This window comes from Corapipo altera, unplaced genomic scaffold (assembly GCF_003945725.1).
Source record: "Corapipo altera isolate COAL_440 unplaced genomic scaffold, ASM394572v1 23b, whole genome shotgun sequence".
In the NCBI taxonomy this organism is placed as follows: Eukaryota; Metazoa; Chordata; class Aves; order Passeriformes; family Pipridae; genus Corapipo; species Corapipo altera.
The window spans coordinates 4624946-4648522 of record NW_020884885.1 but is presented as its reverse complement, the minus strand read 5'-3'; the positions used below and the strand labels follow the sequence as shown (position 1 = coordinate 4648522).

At 42.7% G+C, this 23577-nt stretch overlaps 1 protein-coding gene across 12 annotated transcripts in view; it reads right to left on the bottom strand.

Moving 5' to 3' along the window:
• Window positions 1-3892: 3892 nt before the first annotated feature.
• The window catches only part of SMOC1 (SPARC related modular calcium binding 1), a 142073-nt gene continuing 122388 nt past the window's right edge, over window positions 3893-23577 (bottom strand). For 6 of the 12 annotated variants that reach the window (XM_027642086.1, XM_027642088.1, XM_027642089.1 and 3 more), the window contains 4 exons: window positions 15996-16243; window positions 9318-9332; window positions 9073-9123; window positions 3893-7375 (listed from right to left, as the gene is read on the bottom strand). In XM_027642086.1, the coding sequence (XP_027497887.1) occupies window positions 7359-7375; window positions 9073-9123; window positions 9318-9332; window positions 15996-16243 (331 nt within the window). In that variant the 3' untranslated portion in view covers window positions 3893-7358. The remainder of the gene's footprint in view (window positions 7376-9072; window positions 9124-9317; window positions 9333-15995; window positions 16244-23577) is intronic. The other 6 variants (XM_027642085.1, XM_027642092.1, XM_027642084.1 and 3 more) reach the window with 5 other exon arrangements.

Here is a 23577-nt window from a genome sequence, read left to right as displayed (position 1 = left end):
ATGGTCTTAAAAAGGTCTTAAAAGGTCTTAAAAAAGCTACCAAAAGAAATTTGATTGCCTCCTCTTCTTGTGGAGCATCTTCATAGAAACTAGCAGCAAACCCAAATGTGGTATGTGGGGGTGGGGGGGTTAGCACTCTTAATTTTTTTTTTCTTGTTTTATTGACTAGGGCATAAAAACAACTCGTTGCTATCCTTACGGTAAGAAGATTTTGTACATGGCATTGCCCTTAAGGTTCTCCACTTTCTCCTTTTCCAGCTTCTGAGAAGTCATTTCTACGGAATTGCTGCCTGGTGGGTCTTGCTTTGTGTTTGTGCATTCAGACAGCTGCCTTATGGCAGGTCATCCCATGCCTCTGCTGAAACTCATCCTGTTGACTTGGATTATTTCTTCAACCTATCAAGCATTCTGGTCCTACCCTCCATAGGTGCTGACAGACACTCCCCAAACCCCCCAAAACCTCACCCCCTAAGTTAGATATCACCAGGAAAATATTTAGCAAAACAATTTCCAAAAGTTGCTGCTGAAAATACCGAATAGACTTGGATGCTGGACAATCACTGGAAAGATTTCCCCAGAGGGCTCTCTGACTTTGACACTGCACTCAACGTATTGTGAATCTAAAGAGGTTGCATTTCCTCAGCTTGCTTACAAGAATGTCTTCTGGGACAGTGCCAGAAGCCTTTCCAAAGTCAAGACATATCACATCTAGTGCTGACCCCCCTAGCCACAAGGCTCGTTATCCTGTCAAAGAATGGAATCAAATTAGTTTGAAACGATTTGTCCTCAGTGAAACCTCAACAAGCCCATTCCTGCCATTTATTTACAAACTTATAAATCTATGTAGGGTATTGGAGAATAACTGGTCAGTAGCTTGCTCTTTTAAGTTTTCACATACAGATATCAGGTCTGTAATTCTCTAGGTGTTTCTTCAGCTAGGTGATGTTGCCATGGCATCCTTAAATCCCCGGCAGCTCACATGAAGTCTGAAATGCTCCAACATTCATCCTACAGTTCATATTTTCCCTTCTCATGCTTCAGACTGTTGAAGAGCTCTTGATCCACTTTATTGGTCTCTACTTAGGCTCCTTTCATTTCCCTTGGAGCAGGATAGTTTCTTACTGGGATTTTGACCCTAGTTCTTTTGTCAGTCCCCAGATCTGTTTTATACTTTAGGAATCTCTTCACAGATCCTGGACACCTGTTTTCTGAATGCACTTATATTTGGTATCTTGGTTTTTTGGAGTCTAAATACTTTAGATTAACTCATTTTACAAAGCTCTGGTATTCAAGTACGTTTTGAGGAGAAAAAGCTTGCAGCAGACATTTGAACACTGGAAACAATTGTAACAGTTCAAGAGATGCAAAAATTCACATTCATGTTGGGCTGCAGGTGAACAAATACAGCTTCAGTCACCTTCATACAGCTTTGTCTGATGCAATGTGCCAGTTCATAGTGGGAACATCCAAGTCACTTCAGAAATAGCTCCCTCTCTTCAGCCAAATGCTGTGTCAACTCTTTTCTGACATGGTGAAATCAGCAGGGATCACTTCCATGGTCCCTGCCAAAATCATGACTGAAGGAGATAGCAGTGACACTTTGTGCTGTGCAAGGCCAGAGCTGAACTGTGTAATGGGATACTGGACATTCAAACTCTGCAGTTTTTAAGTGCTTGAAGCACAGCTCTGAAGTGCTACAGAAGAACGTGTTTTACCAAAGTGAGTCCTTCATTCACAACCAAAAAGCAACGAGTTAAGGATCTGCCTTGTACTGGGACTGAATTTCTCTGTTTTAGTGAGTTGAATTCGTCTGTACTTCAGACTCCCAGATGTTGCTACTCTGAACTCCAAACAATGGCCACCTAATCGTGAGTTGTATGCATGAAACCTGAGCTATTCCTGCTGGCACCAGAGACAAGGGAAGGTGTGGAAACCTCAGTCTCCAGGAGCCACAACCTGCTGCCTCCCTCATCACTCAATGTACACCCTGTGCACCTCTCTGCCTGCAGCACAGTGCAGGTCTAGCCCAGGCAGGGAGCGGAGAGCCACCCATCACCACTGCCTTGTCTGGGGGTGCAGGCTGGCTAAGTACACAGCAGGGTCTCAGGTCCTCTGCCTTGGCTGAGAGCCAGAAGACCAGTCCAGTCCCAATGTGTTGAAAGAAAACATAATGTGGAATAAATGTTCATTTATGCTTTTGCAGGAGATGGGGGTATATGTTTGTGATAAAACACACAGCACAGAGCTGGTGGTGCTTTCTGAATGAAAGCTGGACACTTCATGGTGTGCACAGGCAAGGCTCCTTTGAAAAACAAAAGCCACCATTAAAATCAGTAAGCAGGTTCTCAGATAGAGAAGGACAAAAAGCATAACTGCTTCCCCAAGTAGCCAGTATCAGGTTTTCTGGCAAACACTCCATACAAAACACTTGCTGTTATACTCTTAGTTCCTGAGGTAGCATTTCTTAACTCACTTTGTTTTCAAGGTGTTTTCCAAACTAAGGAGCATCACTTCTGCAGATCCTGCTGTCCAATTTAATAACAGCTTTTGAACAGTTGCCAGGTTATTTTGCTTGAAATGGCTTGTAAGGGCTGCCTGCTGAGAAGTCAGAAGGTCGATGTTCTGCATGTGGATTTTGTTACTTATGTCAAAGATAAGGAGAAAGGAGGCAGAAGAAGGAGGAAGAAAAGTCTTCTGGACATATCACTGTTGGAAGCAGAGGCAGAAGCAAGCCCTTTATAGCCCTTTTGACTTGCTTACAGAATGACTGCACTGCCAGGGAAGGGTGAAGGCCTCTCAGACTACCTTACATTGACCCCAGAAACAGGAAGCATGGCCAAAGAACTGGCCTTTTGGGTTTTTTTTAAAATACCCTTTCCCTATTTTTAATTAAGTCTTGCAGAACTCCAGAGATGACAACTCCTGCTCTTCCCTTAGTCCAAAAACTTGCTATCTTGGTAATACAAGGAAAGTAGCTTGGTTTGTCAGTTTGTTCTTGACAGATACACACTGGGTGTCACTCATACCTGCATTTTCTTCTTTTATCATTGAACTTGCACCTAAAGACAAGAATCTTGTCATGGCTCTCTCTGACCATCTGCAAGCAATTCAGCCTGTTGACTACCATACAAGCAGAAAACCTTCTTTGGGATTGCACTTGCCTCCCTTTTGATGTGCAATTAACGTCTCCTTATTCATTGCAAGAGAGCTACATGTAAACAAGTGAAGACAGAGACATGATGAGAAAGCTGGTCAAATGCACTTGAAGCAAACAGTGTGTGGCCTCCTCTGTCATGGGCCGGGTGCTGCAGCCTCTGATGAATGACACTTCTTTGTGGCCTAGGAAAAAGCATGTTTTACAATAACACAGTATTCTAGCATGGCTTGTTACTTGTCATCTCTGAGGATTACAAGGTTATGGACAACAGCTATTTCAGGCTCCTATATAGTGAGGGATGACCTGCAAAAGTAAAGTATGAAAGCTCTTATGAAAGGGAGGTACAAGGACATGTAAAGTGCAGGGCCTGACTGCTGCACTGGGTTTGGGGAGATGGTGCTACAAGATCCCACCTGGCTGTGGGTTCCACCTTCTCCAATCATCTCTACACTCCTGCTGAAGCTTCACAGTCTTTCTAAGCAGCCTGCATAGATCAGACAACTGTCATCGAACACAGAGACACACTCTGGAGCATGTTTTAATTCAGCCCAAAGGCTTACACACAAGAGAGAAACATCACAGACTGCAGAACCCAACCATAGATTGACACTTGATTCTGCAAAGAGGAAAGTCTCCTTCCCTCTCCTAAGGACTGCAAGGGTAACAGAATATTATGTAGAAGAGAGAAGTTCTGGGAATCAAGATTGAACAAGAAACCACCACAAGACACTGGAGTAAAAGTTATCTATTTTATTACAAAACCAAAACTAAACAGATGCCTTTCAGTTTAACAAATGATGCCATAGGCAAAAATGTGCTGGGGCAGGGTAAGTTCAATATAAACTCAAGCCATGGAAAGCAGTGCCTTCACACATGTGAATCCCACCATAATGCAGTTTCCTCCAACATACTATGCCCTTGGAGGATCAGCAAAAAAGGAAAGATTTTTATCTTTTGGTAGGAGGAACAGATGACTTGCACTGTGGGGTCTTGGTTCTCTTCTCTGCTGTTTTCAGCTGTCATTCAAAGTAGAGCAGGAGAGGCCCAGGAAGACTTGAAACTTGAGGAGACACCTGCACAGTGTCTGCTTCCAGACACAACACTGACACTCCCCATGTCCCAGCTTCAGTAAAATGCTACTGATGCAAGGCAGAGCAGAAGAATGCTTACCACCACCAGATAAGGACACATTTGGCCTGGCAGCCACATGGACTGGCCAGGTTTTTGGCAATGAAAGCAACAGGGGAAGCAGGCAGCTGAGGCTCTTCTGATGAATACAGTGTTTGGACAGCTCATAGCATGGGTTGTATTAATCAAGACCAGTACTGTCTGCATGATCCTCCAACACAAAATCAGAACAAGTAACCTAACATCTACTTGGACATTACACAATCATGCTTTTTGGATCTTCCATGGCAGTGTACAAGTATTACCAGAAGCTGCTCAGAGACCCACACAGATCAGGATGCAGGGACTTGGACTTGTCTTGTAAAAGGGGAGCAATATAATGCTTGGTCCCCAATCCATCCATAGAGTCAGCTCTAGCATAGCAACATGAACACCCACTAATGCCAGAGCTAATCAACAGCCACCCCTTGTCTGGCTTCCTTGAAGAACTGACCCAATTTTAATTGCGAACTTTATGTGAATGCAGGCCTCTTGGAGGGGAAGGACACAAGGATGAGAAAAAAGGAAGTCAGCAGAAGAATTTATGTGACAGGTAGGAGTGTTGGCTGGGTGATTTATTTACATTTCCAGAAGAAAAGATGCAGTGAGTTTTAGCAGTTCTGTAGTCCCCCCACAGTCCTGTGGGGCATTGCCCAGCCCCAGTGCCTGGCTGACACAACTCCTATAGGCATCCAATTGGTTGCTTCTGCTGATGCAACTATACATTAAAAAACAAACACACAAACAAACAAAAAAAACCCCACCCCCCCCAAAAGACCCCAAAACCCCAAACCACCAAACACCAACCAACCCAGCAGCCAGATCTTTAAATTCCTAAAACTAGCATATTTAAAAGGAAAGGGGTTTTTTTTGTACATTGGATTCATTCTTTACTCCTACAATAGAATTAGTGAGTGTGACAAGGACATTTCTAACTATACAGTAAACCAAATTATTTCAACACACAAAAGATATGCCCTGGGCATTTAAAAAAAAAGGAAGGAAAAAAAAAAAGGGAAGAAGCAATCAAGAAGGTGGGAGCTTGCAGACCAGAAAAGCACATACATTGTATGTGAGAAACCATGAATATCCAGCAGCAGGATCTGCTCTTGCTAGAGAGACGACATCTTTATATTATGGTGGTGTGATGTATATTTCAGAGATTACAAGAGGTGTTTTCAACCAAGCTACATGTTTTAATTAGCTCCAATCTACTTCCCAGAAGTTATTACTACACTTAAACAGTTACTTGCAGAACTATTTTTTTGCTTTTCTTTTTTTTGTAACTTTCCATTTTGCCAACAATCACTAACTTACTGCATCAGGACACTTTTGTTTGTGATGTATTTATCTAATACTATTCTCATGATGACATGACACAGAGTGAAGATGCTTTGTTGTAACATCTTTTACCAAAGCAACGGGGATATAGACTCAAAGAATGACTCCAGTCTCTACAGTAACCCAGTGCTGTTGCAAGCAATTGTTGGTGTGATCTCATTAGCGTGGCATATCATCATCTCTGACTACAGTTTCTTCTAACAGAGACAAGTGGCATAAGGGTCACCAGGTCTGAAGTGGGAGGCTTCTCAGAACAGGTGAGTGCTGCCAGTGGTTGGAAATACATAAAGCAAAACACTGTCCCATCACGCTCTGCCCAAACCTAGGACTACTGATATGGGTGCCCCTGCAAAAGAAACAACTTTGGTAAAACTTCTAGTTGTTGAAAAATCCCCTGTGGCCTCCAAGAACACCAGACTCCTCACTCCAAGCCTTCACTGTTATTGTTCATCAGACTCCAGTGTCATCTTACACAGATAACACTGGTAACAGCAAATTAGGAAGAGTGGATACTCTAAACTAGGCAGGCACACCACTGTGCAGGAGGGAAGCTTGGATTCACAGTCATCAAGGACAAGAATAGTCATTTCTGACAGACAGTCACCAGTGAGCACAGGCCAGGCTGTAGTGTTGAAACATAAGTAAAGCAGACACTTGGGGACCAGCAGCATGATTGTGTCTTTCTGCATTGACAACTATGTTCTTTGCTCTTCAGGCAAGCAACAGGCAGGTAATGCTGCTTTTAGCAGGATTCTTAGTATTTTTATTCTTGTATGACATATAGATGAACACTTAGTCAAAGAGGAAGATGTACAGCTTCCTTCCCCTGACTCTGCTAGACCTACAGCTCCCACATCATTCCTACAGCGTTAGATTCCAGAGGCATGGTACATCTTTCTTAAGTATATCATCTGAGCCTGGATAGCAATGCAATTGTAATTAGTTTCTGTCCAACTTGCAACAGGTGCAGAAACTACTTTTATATGTCCTTAATACAACCCTTTTCTATCCCTACTTTAAGCAGCTTTGCAGTGCACCAATACTTACATGATATCTGTGCTCTCAAAAGCCCAATTGCCTGTGAGTTGCACAGGCTTTACAGTAAGAAAGGGGGTTCAGATGCTCTCAAGAAGCATTTGGTATCTGGCACACTGTGTGCACATCTGCAAGAACAAGTCATGCTGATACACTGGCTCCTTTCCGCATGGGAGTGTTAAGGTTTGTCACTGAATGATGGTTTGGTGGCAGAAATGAATGCATTACTGTAATCCAGTAAAGCTAAACTGTCTCTCTAGCCGTAACAGCCTTCAAAAGCAAAGGGAGGAATAGAACAGTGACTCCAACCCTGTACAAGACAACTGTACAATTTACATATATATTTATATACAGTATATAAAAGTCTTTGAGTCCCAGTGAACTCAATTTTACATCATCAGTAGCTGTTCCAATTTTAAAAAGTCATGATCCTGCTTCTCTCCACTCTCCAAAGTATTAGATTATGGCATTGAAAAGCAATTAAAACCAAACCCAAACCAATTATTAAAAAGTGCAAAAATTCTGGGTGCCACTTCTGCTACGCTGGATGTTGCTGATGCTGCATGCTTGCTCACAAGCAGCAAGGTGTCTGTCCATCTGTCACTGGATCTTTCCTTCCTTTGGGTCAGCTCCTGCCTTCCCTTCCCGTCTTCTGCTGCTACACCAGGCGACCTACTGAAAGGGTGGGGTGGGCAAGGAGGAAAAAGACAAAGAGAACAGAAACAGGACAAGTGAGGAAAAAAGGCAAATTAAAACCAAAAGTAACATGGCTGATAAAGATAAAGAATAGCCTCTGCTGAAGCCATGGTCCCAGAAGGCTGAGATCCCAGAGTAAGCTGTGAGGCTGAAAACAACTAGGGGCTAATGAGACAGCCTTGCTGAAAAAAACACTGAATGATTCACACAGAGCCTTAGGGACTGCCATATTTTTAAATATAAACCACCACTTTCCTCCCCCTCCTTGGAAATGGGCATGCAGTCTAGGGAAACAACTGGTCTCCCTCCGCTCTTCCGGTTGCCACAGCTGATGCAGAATTCCACTGCTGCCAGGTTGCCCTGCCACCATCTCCCTCAAAGGCCACAGCCAGGTGTCTCCTCCCCTAGAAGACAAGCAGGTCTCGAAGGAGGCCTTTCTTCAGAAAGCTTTTAAGTCCCTCATCAAAGATTCTTAAAGAATCAAAGCTCTTACAGGATCAGAGCAAGAGCTCTGTGGATTAATTACAGATGAAAACACACTATAGAGAAAGCAAAAGTATGGACTTGATTTTCAGAAATTAGAAGGGTTACATCACTGGGAAAAAAGGCCTCACTGGGATCAACATGCCCTGCCACAGGGGGCAAATACTGTCAAATGCAAAATTACTCCAGATAGTCATATTTGAAATTGACTGCACAGCTCTGCAAACAGCAATTGCAGTGCTCAGTGAGCAGCTCATAAAAACAGTAGATTACCTTCAATGTCCATAAATGCAACGCAGAGTGTGAGTGGGGATGACTTGTCCTACACTGAGTGGTCTGAGTGACTAGGAAAGAGTCTGAAGCCACAGTACGCACTTGTTTGAATGCCTCTGCTCAGCTTTTAGCGGCAGACAAAAATCAGATACATGCTCAGAACTGAGGACACACCAAGAAACATCACTACATCAGTGTATAAGGTTTAGTCGATCTTTATCTTCAGTTCTCCATTCAGCCCATCTCAACCAGGACCACATACGGTCCCCAGAAAGGTAAGGACAGCAAGAGGTATGGGAAGACTTCTGTCCTTAAGCAAATACGTAGCCTAGGTCTTTTCAACACAAAAAGGAACCTAACCAGATGTATACTGGATGGCTATAGAACAAGTGGGGGAGTAGGCAGGGGAGAACTGCTCACTGCTTCTTACAGTCCAAAATGAGAAGCACGCAATGAAACCATGAGGCAGCAAGCCTAAAAGCAAAGCAAATAATGTTGTTCATGCCTGATAAAAGGGTGCAATTTGCTGCCAGAAAATACAGAGGAAAGCAGATCTGCACCATGAAGAGTATAGTGTCTTCATGGAAACTTGTCCATGGAGTAATATAATGTAAGCACAACAAATCAACTAAATTATTGCTTGCTAGAGGGAGAATAGAAGAGGAGAGTATTCATCCCATAGCTGCTGTATCCTATCTAATTCCTCAGCAACGTACTGTCTGCTCCAGCTAAAGACACAGAGCTGGACTTGGAGATGATGCAGTGGAGCTGCATGTTGGTATATTCACACCTCTTATGAACAACTTTGGTTTCCATCTGTTTCTATATTGCTGTTCGTGAACATGAGAGAGCAGGGAAAAATTAATTCTGAAATACATGGGTATCACAGAAAAAAGGAACCATTTTGACAAGATACTCACTGAAAGGGTTAAGGCCTTGTCTTTTTCCATTGGGCAAACTGCTCAGGCTACCTGTAAAATCCAAGAACCACATTAAAGGCAATAAATGCTGTGGCATGACAAAGGGGGCTCCTTGTTGTCTGTTGCCAGAGGGCAGGTTCAAAGGAGCCCCTCTGAGCATGCTCACAGCAAGTCCTGCCAACACTCTCTTAAGATTCACATGCAAGAGTTTGACTAATATGCTCGAGATGACAGATATTAAATACCTGGTGTTGTAGTAGCTGAATGTCATGAAATCCAGAGGTTTGGTGGGGCAAGAAACAACAATTACAAAGTTAAACTGAACTGTGGAAGGAGAAAGAAGAAAGGAAGGATACAAGTACTGTCATGAGGTTTCCCCAAGCAAGCAAAATAATGCCATGTAGAAAGAGAGCAGCCAGAAAGAGAGAAAGTGCAGGCAATACAGATAGCCCAAGTTTATTAAATCTTTCACTTGAACCAAACAATCAAACAGGTGCCTAAAATCAAAGACCTGAACTCATAACTGGTGGAAAGGCAGAACTGTGATTGTGTTATGAGATAACAGGCACACGCACCCTATACCAGTTGGAGCTCATGGCAAGGGCCTCTTACCTCAATATAAACCTGTTCCTACCATGTGTTGAGTACAGAGAGCTCAGGGATTACAGGAGCTCTCAAAAGCATGCCACATTTCCTCCTAGCTGCTTGGTCTGATTTCAGAGAGGGATTAGCTGAAAACGGGAACTCCAGCTCCCAGCCAGCAGCACTAAGCCTGTTGCCACTCTCCACTCTGCCCAGCTGAAGACTTTGATTTGTGCATGCACATGAGTTGACTGCACAACTTGTTCTGCACATCAAGTACTCTGCACGCCAGCAGCTACAGCACACTTTGCTCTGTGGAGAGACGAGATGGGCAGAAGCTCAGAGGGCAGCGGTGAGGTGGGGGAAGCCCCGGAGGTGGGAAGGCTGGGCTGCAAGATGCAACAGAGCTGCTGGGAAGGACAAGAGAGGGGGAGAGAAAGCTGGTGCTGGCCGAGATTGAAATGGGTCACAAAGCACAGCCTCTTGGCTTTAGAGAGCATTAATACGAGAAACTGTGTAAGCACACTAAGTTATATGAAGGCCTCCGAACACCAGCCTGGTACCAGCCACCTGCCCTGGCATGATCAGCGGAACCGCAACTCGATGATAGCTGTGCCCAGCCGTCCACGTGCGTGTAAAACACCAGAGGTTCCACTGCTGCCATCCCGTCCAGCAGCCTGGGTAAGCCAGAGGGCATCCGAAAGAACCCTTACCCCCCTTTAGCACCCAGAGCAGGTAAGCCTGTATACAGCACAGTGCTGGGAACGAGAAAGAGGTGAATGAGCACTATCTGTCTTTGGAAAGAGGTGGGGAGCTCCAGGTGGGTGTGTGCAGAAGGCAGGAGGATCCCTCGAAGTGGGGCACGGCCCCATGCACCTCCATGGGGAAGCCACACTGTGAGGCACTAAGAGAGCATCACCTTCAGCCCACTGCCTGCCAGATAAAGCCATGTATACCTATGGAAGGCAAACCCCTGCCACAACAATGCTGCACAGAGCAGAAAAGAGAGGAAGGAATAATACGGCAGGTGGCGACAGTGGGTTACTAACATACTTGGGAAGCCCTTGGGCATTACAAGGTAACATCCCATCACTCAGCAAGTTTCATAATGGAGAGTATTTGCTCAGCCTCACAAGTACACTGTTTTGAGTAACAATTCTAGCCACACTGGTTTAGGCCAGGTGTCTTTCAAAAGAAAAAGCTCCAAGGAAACTCCAGCAGCTTTTTACATGAAGAGATGATTCCTCAGACTTACTGAGCAAATCTCTCACCTTTTGGGGAGAGAACCTTGCCACCACCAGCTCTGTATTCTCAATACATTACTGATGTCCTGATTTATCACTAACTTTTGTCAAGATTAAAGGCAAACCACTACAAAGCTCCAAAGGGGGATATCCAAACAAGAAAAATAAAACCAAGCACTGAACCAGTGGAGCTCCTTTGCATTCTAATCTAATTGTAACTAGATGCACTTTAAATTTCCTTTTTAATTCAGTCATTACCTGGTTATAGTTTTCTCATGGCTGCGCAGACTGTTGTTTTCTACCATCACTGGTCCAGAAGCATTTCCCAGGTGACTGCTCTTTGCTACCTTCTCCCACACAGCTGCTTGCACAGTAGTGATATAGAGTGACCTCAGTCCCAGCCTCCCAAGCATACAGCGAATCAATTACTTCTGAAGATACCAATAAGAAAGGTCCCGAGCATCATTGAAGGAAATCTGCTGTTCAGATTGTCTGTTACTTTCCCTTCTTTCTGTAGTATTTCCTCAGATCCAGTAGAAAGTGACATGCTGTTTATTTACACACACACACTTTTTAATTAAGATATTTTGATCCTGTTTCTGGACTGTGGTCTTGGTGGCTGAGTTCCACCTCAGAAGTCCTCATGGTCTGTGAAGCACGCCCAACACCTACCATCTGACAAGCTCTTGGACAGCAAAGCAATCACGGGATCTGAGCTGGCAGAAGGGAACCTCCCATCAGCTGGCAGAGGGATATTTCTTCCCTGCCTATTCCCTTAGCTCCTCTTTAGGCAGGCACAAAATGCTGACTTGTTCTTCTGAACTTGGAAGAACAGAGAGGCAAAACTCAACTCCAGCATTTTGCAGCCAGCACAACTAGCATAAGCCTTACTCAGATGTACAGCCCTCCTCTCCAACATGACTGGACTCCAATTTATCTCGGGTCCAGTAACTTTCCAGCAAAGCTTTGCAGTGTGTGTCTATTTCCTCTCAAGGACCCTGCCTTCTGACTAATGCAGAGAGCTAAATTTGTTCTTTGATCACAGATGGTTCCTCCCTTAACTCAGGTTGTGCAGACTGCACTGAGGAATGCTAACTTTTAACAGTCCGTTTTCCTTCCACAATTCCTCAAACAGACAATCCTATATCTAATGATGGTAAAGACCATTTCTGGCATACTCCAAGCTAAAAGCCCTCCCTGCCTGTTCTGCTCCAGTTTAAGAAACTATTTGCAGGCTTCTGCAGATCCTCAAAGGCTGACTCCATGTGGCTGCTCCATTCTGAGATTCAGAAATGGCATTTTTCCATGTGAATGGCCCTTGACAGAAACAAGTCAGGTTTAAACAGAGGGACAAGAGCTGTGCAAAGTGGCAACCAGACCTAGCAGATTTTCCAGCAGCTTTCTAGATCACCATAAGGATGGAATAGGAAGGGTTTCTGACAGACTGGACAACTACTTTCCTCACTGAAGAACCACTGGCTGGCAGTACCCACATATTAAGTTACCACAGGCATTAAGAACCTGTTGAAGAAGGGAAGAGAGAGAGAACTATGCACCTCGCACAGATTTGATCCTAAGCTGGAAAGAGCTCAGATTCAGGTTTGTCCTTATGAGTACCCTAGCTGAATCCTCACACATAAATCTTATTTATTTAGACTCTTTAGTCCCTGAGAGGCATATAAAAGTAGTGATTTATCTATGCCCTATGCTTCCTTTAAGCAATACTATTTCCACATTTGGATGGAATTGGCCACAAAAAAATGGCGAAACACTGACAAAAATGTATAATAATAATATCTCTATTCCTCAGCATCCCAAATGCTACAAAATTTGTATTATATTTTATTTTCAAAATCATTATAAGTGCTCAATTTGCCGAGCAGGAGGCATACTCACCTGGAATGATGACCCACTTAATTTTAGTCCTTATGCTACTGAATACTCAACCACAATTTGGAACATCTGAGCTAAGTTCATTTGTAATGAGGTATATCAAGGGGAAATTATGATTTTCTTGCCTCCTTCCAACCCTTCCTCATCCAATCCAGACCAGAAAAACCTTTCAAACAAAGCTTTTGTTAAAACAAAAACATTTCCATGAAAAGTTTTGGTTTCATCTGATGGCAGTTTACAACTGAAAGTACATGATCAAAAAGGTTCCCAACTAGCTCTTGGCTTGAACCTACAATGACCTCAGCCCCAGCAGATCTTTGGGGGCCATGGTACAGAGAAAGAAACAGACAGCAAATACATGGACTAGTTGATTGACTACATTCGCCCATGATCAGGATAAGGGAAAGTTAGAGAAGGGGTAAGATCGTAGAATCATAGAATAATTTGGGTTGGAAGGGACCTTAAAGATCATCTAGTTCCAACCTCTCTGCCATGGGCAGGGAACCCTTTCACTAGACCAGGCTGCTCAGAGCTCCATCCAACCTGGCCTCCAGGGACAGAGCACCCACCACTTCTCTGTGCAACCTGTTCCAGTGCCTCACCACTCTCACAGTAAGGAATTTTTTCCTCATACCTAATCTAAAGGTACTCTCTTTCAGTTTCAAGCCATTTCCCCTTGTTCCATCACTAAATGCTCTTGTAAAAAATTCCTCTCCTTCTTTCTTGTAGGCTCCCTTCAGGTACCAGAGGGATGCAATTAAGTCACCCCAAAGCCTTCACTTTTCCAGACTGAACAATCCCAATTCTCTCACCCTTTCCTTGTAGGAGTGGTGCTCCATCCCTCCAATCAACATTGTGGCCCTCCTCTGGGCTCGCTCCAACAGGTCTGCGTCCTTCTTGTCCTGGAGACTCCAAACCTGGATGCAGTACTCCAGGTGGAGTCTCACCAGAGCAGAATGAAAGAGCAGAATTCCCTCCCTCACCCTGCTGGCCACGCTGTTTTTGATGCAGCCCAGGACACGATCGGCTTTCTGGACTGCAAGTGCACATTGTCAGCTCATGTCCAGCCTCTCATCCACCAGCACTCCCACAGCCCTTCTCGACAGGGCTGCTCTCCATCTGTTCATCTCCCAGCCTGTACTGATACTGGGGGCTGCTCGACACAGGTGCAGCACCTTGCACTTGGTCTTATTAAACCTTGTGAGATTCCCATGGGCCCACTTCTTGATGCCGTCCTGTTCTTAGGTGTGTCAACCACACCACTCATCTTGGTGTTGTCTGCAAATCTGCTGAGGGTGCACTTGATCCCTTTGTCTGTGTCACTAATGAAGATATTAAATAACACTGGTCCCAATACAGACCCTTGAGCAACACCACTGGTCACTGATGCCCATCAGACTCTGACCCGTTGACCACTACCCTCTGGATGTGACCATCCAACCAATTCCTTATCCACCAAACAGTCCACCCATCAAATCCACTTCTCTCCAATTTAGAGAGAAGGATTTGTGGGAGACCATGTCAAAGATATCGACTGTTTCTAAATTTAGAAGTTCTTATGAATAGAAAGCATAGAAAACTTAATGATTTCTTAAAAAAGATCCATCACAAACGTGCTTACTGCACCTCTAGAGTATTTCCCTGAGTTCTTTCCTACACAGTAGTACCTGCTCCCTGCACTGCCCCCTCCACCACTTTTTAGTCCTCACCATCCTTTAACTTACCCATTTATCTTTGATCCTCAAGGCTTATCAGGCCTGTAGAAGGTAAGTGGAGCTGTATGACAAAACAAGATCAGAGCCCCTTTTTGACCACAGTCCTGTCCTCATACAACAGAAGAAAACATGAAAGGTCAAGGCTGCGTTCCCAACAAACAGTTGGACAATTAGGCACTCACAACGTCTCTCTGCTTTCTTTCCCCTTCATATGGGCTCAAAGTTTCACATTTTCTTTCTTCTCCACATTTGATTTTTTTCCCCTTCCATAAACTAAATTTTGAACAGTCAGTTGGCCAAGGCAGCAGATTCCAGAGAGCCTTATTCCAGGCCAAATAGCAATAAAACTCATTTGGCATATCCATCTTATTGGGAAGGTAAAAAAATTAAGGATTGCTATTTTGGTATGTCATTCCTCAGTAAGGTACTGATGACTATAAAAAAACTTCCACTGGGCTACAGAAGCTGAATGCTTCTAACAGCTGACAAGTAATGCAACATGCCTATTATGGTAACTAAGATGTTTACAAAGCACCTAGAAAATGCAATTTCCCAACACCCAAATGTACTGACTCCCTTCCCACTTGTGCTAAACCTGAGAAAAGACCTAAGGAAATGTTAAGATGAGACAGAGAAAGCTACCCACCCTTCCCAACTAGCACGACAGTTATAACAAGAGCTGTCTGCACAGACAAAACACCTGCACAGGATATTAGTCCCCTGGAATCCCCCTGTTTGCCTTCTCCTGCCAAGCAAGTCTGCCCACAGTCAAGAATGACTGATAATTATTGAATTTGGGTTGAACAGTTTCAATTCATAAAATTTCCAAAAATACCCATTTGGTTCAGGTCCCAACAGATGATGAGGTGAAGGTGAAAAAGCAAGAAAAGGCAGGAGGGTGGGTTGATTGCTCAGGCACTAAACAAAAAGGAAAATAGATTATTCACATGCCTTATTTCTCCCCCAATCTTGAAGTACAATTTAACTCTGAAAAAGGGAAACAGTATATCCCTGTACTTTCTTTCTAAGTTGTTCTCTCCCCATCATCCACTTTCCTCCATGCTGAATTTAGCAATGAAAGTAAGTATTATATCTGTTAGTCAACAAGGTCTCCAGAGAAGGCCGGGTCTGTCAACCTCCATGGTTGAGACAACCTAATACTGTTAGCAGGGTATTACTCAGAAGGGTCTTGATCTGATCTGAACTACAGTTTCCAAGGACTTCTACAGTACAAAGCAGAGTTCTGGTCAAGGCTTATCTGTTGCCCTGTTTCTGTATAGTCTTAGCACAAAGGTCTGTGATAAGGGATATAAGATGGAGCCATAACACAAATAACGAACTACATTTGCATGGCAAGGTATTAATCCCACTCATTTTCTCACACAAACTCTGGCGCTTTTGAAACAGTTGGAAGAAAACAGATTCCTGAGTTTGTCATAACTCCGTGTCAGTTTTTATTGTCATGCAACGGGGAAGAAAAGGCACTCACCTCCTTCCTTGCTGACTCCCAAACACCCTTTCAGTTCCTGAAGCGAGATCGACTTGTCCTTGTTGAGATCACAGTAGTCAGTGAAACGTCGGGCACATTTCTTGGGCTTGGCTTTCTTCTTTACATAACGTTTGAAAGGCTTTAGCTCCCGCTTGTTGATATCATCACTGCTGTTGTTGTCCAGCTGGCTGAAATACCAGTGTACCACTCGCTCCTCTAGTGTGTGGCTGGGGTCTGGCTCAGAGAACCTGGAACAGAGGAAGCACAGGCCCCCGAAAAATGGGTGCTCTCACCAACACTGTCAAGCATATGCTGAGGAGCAAGAGCTGCTCATCAAATCAGGCAAGTGTTATGTCATATTTAAAGAAGGCAAAAAACACAGGTCTTCCAACCTCCTCCTTTTAGCTGAGCTCTATTGAGAGAGATAAACTTTTTCTGAAGGTGTCCTTTAGCATTAACAAGTGGTGCCAAGAGAATCTTGGACTCTGATACTCTCAGTAGCTCTGGTTCTCCTCACACCAGTTGCTGAAACTCTGTCTAATCCTGGAACAATCCCCTTTAGAGGGTAAGAAGCAATACCCTTGGTCCTTCTGACCCTTGGGTTCCCATTCAAGTTACCAGCAGGAGAGCCATGAGTGTCAGCTGCCATGATAGTTTTTGTGACAGCAACATCTAGACTTCAGAAAGGGAACAAATTAATTTAATGAAAGAGACATTCGTTATTTGGAAATGTCCTTGGCAAGATACAACATCTCCCTGTATCTGTACACCTGTGCTGTATTTTCAGCCTTTTTAATGCTTTTCACGTGGCTGATTTACACATAAGAGTTCCACAGCAGACAAACACCACAAATCATTAAAAGCAACACTACAGATTTGGCAACTTCAGTTTGCTTCACTTCTTACTCGTGATATTACAAGCTTGATGCTGTTTGACTCATTTTATTTCTATGGGAAACAACAATATCAGAGAGGAAGAGAAGAAAAAGAGGAGGAACAGCAACAGCTATAGATGCAAAAATAGAGAATGCTGACTTTCAACATCAAGCCATCACTGAACAAGCACCATTATGTCATACCATTTAAGCAGTGTCTAGTGCTCTGCAGCAGCAGTAGGAAAGGGGTTTTTCCTCAGTGATATTGAGAACCAGGGAAGAAACTCTTTCTAAGCTAGCCTGTCTTTTCTCCATATGATGAGCATGCCAACAGAGAAAGCTGAAAAGATGCTGAAATGAGGCTTGAGACTTAAGCCTTTTTGCTTACAAGAATAAAGCATTTCAGTGCATGGAAATTAGTGGATAGGTAGTCAGACATGGTACACTGGCACTGGTTGCTCTGACTTGTTCCAGGAGACATACCCAGCTGCTGCCTAAATTCCTTCCCCAGGAAGGAAAGAGGAACAGTTTCATGCTGCAGGCAGCCAGATTCTCTGTGTGAATTTGGAGTATTCTAGCTGATGGGGAAATACAAACTCCAGCACCTTATAAAATGTACTCTAAGACTGTCACCAACCTTGTTTAAGAAACTAGTAGGATCTATATTTAAATGGTCACTAAAAATTTCTTTGTTGGTAACTAGAAGGGAGAAAATTCTTTTCACTTTCTGGTATGACCAGTTTTGCCTTTAAAACACAGCTATAGAGCCTGAAAAGTAACCCCCCCACCCTACCACCATGGTAAATTAAATCATTAGTGATGAGGAATCTATAACATGCAGAAAGCAAGAACTGGCACTTAGATGGAGAACAGAGATCCTCATTAACTTTCTCTGATAGCTTTTACAAATTACCTTAGAATATAGAAAGATGGTCCCTATCCAGAGATCCATGAATCCTTACAACATGTAAACACTCACAGAAGGGAGAGGCAAATAAGCTGCACAACAATTTTCCCAAGGTTTTCCTTGAAACTATCTCTATCATTTAATTCTTAGCTGAGAGGCAGGCTGGCATTCAGTCACAGAAGCTGGTCAATGAACAGCAGAATAAACACTGTGCAGGAGAAAGAACAGGTTAGGAATAAGTCTGGGGTATTTTTCCTGGCCAAAATACCAGGCAAACCCATAGATTCACCTGTGGACAAGCAGAAATTACAAAAATCTCCCCAGGAAGTTAAGGGAGTGCCCAGATTTTCAAAACTGTATACGTTGACCAGGATGACAGGAGAGAACAGAAACACATCCTCTGCCTGGTTTTTATGACATTTATTAACATAACTATTGGCTTCTCTCCCTTTTGGAAAAGAGCTGGCTATCATTTGAAGACTAGCATGTTTTCAAAAGCCTCAAGGAAATTCTATATTGCCAGAAGCAATATTCTGCTTTTGCTGAGATAGAAGAATAAAACATGAGTTTTTACATGTAAGATTCCCCTTGTCCATACCTTGGCTTGTGCTTTGTTTCCTGAAAGCCCACAACTGGAGAAGCAGAAATGGAAAAAGTAGCAGAGCATCTTAGAACCAACATCAGAAAGACAACAGATAGGAATACAAGCTTCTTACTATCTGCTGAAGAGACACTCCTTTTCATGAGGAACACCAAGGAAGAGCTCTTATGAGTTACCAAGAGAAGCAACATAGCTCTCTTCAGCACTTCCATACAGAAAATTAGGGAAATCTACAAGTTAATACAAATACATTGACTCATGAGGTGATGATAAATCGATCTTTGCCATTACAAACATGTTGAGAGCTCATACTGAAAACTGCAGCATGCTAATACAACTAAAGGGAATTAGTTCAATGGCTGTGACTTTAGGAGGAAGGAAGATATAGCCATTTCTGAGTTTATACCACTTCCTGTAAGCTACCTTAGCAGGACTGGAATTCCTAAGATGTTTGCCTGCTCTCTCTGATTATCATCCAGAATCCTGGCACAGGAAGCATCCACATCATCTCAGTTCAGCCATACCTCCCTGGCTCATGAAATCATATGATACACTAATGAAGGCTGAGGTTACCATACTTTGACAACTGCTTGTGCAAGGCACTTAGGCAACACCATGAAACATAAATTCATGCAACTTTGTAGCACTGCTAGGCCACCTAGCTTTGATAATATGCATGACACCAACCATACGTGCTGGGTCAGCTGAAATAAATCTGGGGCTCTAATTGTCCTGCAAGCACAGACTTGGCAAGAGTATTCCAAGGGAATTTCCTTCTATTTGCCCCCCCCCCCCCCCCCCCCCCACTGTTGCAAGAAAAATAAATCAGCTCTCAGATGCAAACTTCATCTGTTGGGCTGCCTCTCTACTCACTCAGACCATAAAGGAATCATAAACACCAAGACAGAACAAAGCTGCCTTGTACATTCTCAATTTCCAACATCTCTTGCTTTAACACCAGTCACACTAAAATCCACTGAATTCCAGTACTTCAGTGCTGTAGCAGCTTTGTAAGACCTAGTAAAGGCAGACATTACCAAAATATAGATGGTCTTCTCAGGTTGACTGCATTACAGCTGTACTTACTTTTTTTCCTAATTGTTCCTCTTTAGCACTCTGTGGCAAAACAATCAACCCCAAAGAATGAGTACTAGGGTAGCAAGGAGCTCTGTGCAAGCTGCTTTTCCAAATGTAACCTGCTGGACTGCTTTTGTACACAATCCAGCAGGTTTAGCTCAATTAGCAGCATAAGCCCACCAACATTCCAATAGTGAGGAGAAGCATGGTCTGTCAGTAACAGCCTAGGACAGCAAAACTGCTTTCTCAGTTGTCTTACAAATTTATTAGCATCAAGGAGATAGTTGTCTCTAAGTAGGCTTTTGCTCCTCCTTGTGTATATTGTGCTAAGAGCTCTGTCATAGCAGAAGAATACTTAGTTCTTAGGTGGCTTATGCTTGGAGGTATGTGAGTTAAGGTACTGTGACTTTTAACAACACTATCTTCCAGCTGAGGCACACTTCAACAGAATATTTCACATCATCTAGTGTAATTGGGATACAGACAGAACACACAGAGGCTGTGAAAAAACATTGATATAACACTTTTGTAAGCTGTGCTGAATTCTGAATGAGAGAGAAGACTGCTAAAATATCAAATAGGTAGCTTGAATATGCACTTTGCATGCCATCTGTAATGCTTTCCAGTCCTTGAGGCTCCTTGCAAGAAAGGAGGAGTTAACTAGCAGGAAGGACCAGGGAAGAAGGGGAGATAAATACGGTGTGCAATCACATTATCCTCCATAGAACTGTGCTGTCAAAGGGTAGTATGACCGCCTAAATTTTACCACATAAATTGAAGTCCATTCCTGCCAAAGGTGATCCTTTGCTCCCTGAACACTTACAGCCCCACTGCATCCCACTTCACAGGCTGCATGGACCCACAGCACTGTTGCAGTGACAAAAAATCCTAATACAAACTACTGCTTTGACAGAAAGCAAGGTTGCAATCTCTGAAGTACCCACCAGATGATCACCTGTTTGAAGACTTTTAGAAAATCTATTCTTCTATAATACAAACTTTATGTAGCAACATTAGCAGCTGAGGCAGAAGGAGGGAAGGGCAGTAAGACCAGCCTAACATCACCTAGACGGACTGCAGAGACTACAGACCACAGGGTTTCATCATTCCAGGATGAAAGAACGAAGGACAAGAAGCTGCTAGCACATGCAACAGTGTTAAAAAAAAAAAAATCAAGTCCAGCTTTCATTCCTAACATACAAGGCACATTTGTGGTCAGGACGTTTACAGGAGTTTAAGTTGTAAGTTTCTATGACTTGACAATATTTTGCAAGATGGAAAGTGACTGACCCTGCCAGTCAATGCCCATGACTGCATTGATGATGTCCACCAAAGTGCCAGCAGGGAGCAGTGGAAAGCAACAAGTTTAACAAATTGAGGTAAAATCCATGATTGTTCTTTCTCTGCTTCCACTTCTTACTCCCCTTTTGTTGTTCTTTGCAGTTGCCTGTTCTAAAGTTAAAGGCTGTAATGGTGGAACACTGTTTGAATCAAAGAGGATTACTCTAATAGAATTGCAAAAGGATCCTGTATTTGTTTTCCTATTCTCCCTTTCCTGTAGCCAAAGAATCAAGAAGCCAACAAAAAACTAAGCTGTGTTCAGACTAAACAAAAGGGAACTAGGCAGTCCAATTTCATTAGGGGAAATGCATAATTCCTCTACACTTAAAACTTCAGTTATCTCCCTATTACAGTTTCTTCCTCTCCTCTGGCTAAGTTGTACATGAAACATTATTCTCAACTTTTCTGAAGACTGTGGGATAAATCATTTAGAAAGTTAAAAAATAACCTCCCTTCACTCATCATTGACAGCTCAAAGACCCTCCTCTTACATGAGCTCTCCTGTATCTTTAATTAGGTTAGAATTTCAATAAGAGGACAAAGAGAAGTTGGTATCCAACTTCAACTGAAACACAACATGAACTGAGCATTAACTTCTCTGTGCTGTTTGAAAGCGTCAATCTTTATTAAAACATGGATTGACTTCAGAATGCCCTGGAGATGTGCTGAGCTGTGCTTGCCTGCTTCAAACTGCTGAACTACAGCATAAAAGGGAACCTCACAGGCATTTTCTGAAGTACGTTTTGGGGCTATTACATAGAGAACAAGTGGCAACTTTAAATGAAGGGACATAGCTGCTGTGTTACATAATAAGGGTGGCTGTTGTAAGCTGCCCTTTTACCCTAAATTCCACTGGGCAGTAATATTTTTGCTGATAATGTATCAAGCCATAGTGCACACATTTTGGCAACTAAAACTCATTTCTGAATCAGCAGGGACCAAAGAAAGTTTCTCAGATCAGGGAAACCCAAGCTGGGATTCCCTTTGATCTAATTTAGTTTAGGCCCTGTGTAATATGAATATATCAGAATTAGAAAATAGACTAAAATGTACTAAAGCAAAGTATAAATTTTTTAAGTGCTGCTCCTATTATATGCTATTTACATGTGAACAATTTCAACAATGCTTCTTTTCAATATGGATACCAAACACTGGCTAATAAACCAATTTCCTACAAGTGCTCCCTTAATTACTTTGAAAGCATACAGTAACAAGATGTGCCTTGGAATTATTACATAAACTTAAAATCAAGAATGAATTTTACCAGAGATTTTCTGTTTCAAAACTCTAAATGAAGTCTACGTGGCTATTATGCTGTAATATAAACCTGGGCCACGAGGAAGGGAAGTTCTCATCTCATTTACATTATTGTAAAGCAAGAGTAACTCAATTAAAGTCAATAGCTTTGAACTTTCTTAAACAAGACAAGACCTATAAGGGATTACAAGGTTGTTTTAAGCATGCCCAGTTAGAAAAAAAAAAGTCTTATCAGGTTTTATTTACATGGCCTGCAGGAATCCAAGTGGTACTGCCTCACTTTGCTGCTACTAGATTGTTTTTGGGTGCAATTTAGCACAGCTCTATGCAGTATTTTAAAAGCAGATCTCTAATTTCTCCTCATGCTCTGCCTTCACTCCCTCCCCACCATCCCTGCAAAAAATAAAAAAGCTAATATTAATTGCAAAGCCACAGACAGCTTTACATTATAAATAGGTAAAGTCTTGAAGACAGCAAACACAGGAAGTTTTTACTCACATATTGAGATCCAGACTGAAGGCAGCAGGGTAATCTAATCTGATTTCCTGTATATCATACTCATAAAATGTGAATCAAATTATTCTTAGGACCATAACTCGGGTTTGACTAAAGCAAGTCTTTCTGAAACACAACAGGCCTAAGATGAAAGCCTTAGAGAGAGGGAATTAGTCACCTCCCTCATGACTTCATTCTGCCTTAGATTTGCCCTCACTTTAAAGAAATTTTGATCACGAGTTTGTTTATATTCAGTTAATCATGTTCTTCCCTGATAGATTAAAGAGCCTGCAGAGTCTTTGTCCCTGCGGAGATACTCAGATTATACAAAATCTTTCAACCTTTTTTTTTTGTTTCTCTTAATACCCTGAGGAAGGCTGAGCTCCTTAAGACTCTCACTGTTAAGATTTTTCAGTCCTTGACACTTTGGAAAGGCTGTTCTCTGCCTTTGGTCCTATATTTTAACACTGATGCATAAAGATGCATTATTGTATGTTTGTATCATCTTCCTGCTGCCACGTAGAAACAGGAGTACTCCCCCACCTACCCTAAAACTCATACATGCAGCTTCTCTGATTAAAATACATAGGCCCAGTTGACACGGGGGTACAGCTTGCTGTTTGCCTGGTCTACTCCCTGTATCAAGCATAAGGTTTGCTGCTGATATGTTAAAAATTTACCTTGGATAATTAGATGCACTTGTTCAAAACCTAAAAAAGGCCCAGGAGAATAAAAATCTGAGCTCTATTAAGGAGCAGAAAGAGGGAAGCTACAGAGGGAACCAGTGCGTGTTTAAATACAGAACCTGTTCTGCCATCATTATGGCAAAGATGGAGAAGAGACTCCAAAAGTGAAGCTTGCCTCATGAATAAGGAAAATTACATTAAGACATTAAAACTGACATGACTGATATTAAGAAAAATCAGATAGTCACATCTTTAGCTTTTCTTTTCAACAAGAACTGGTCAGTAAACATGGGCCAGGGAGATACAGGATAAGCATGGTCATAAATACAGTATTTGGCTAGTT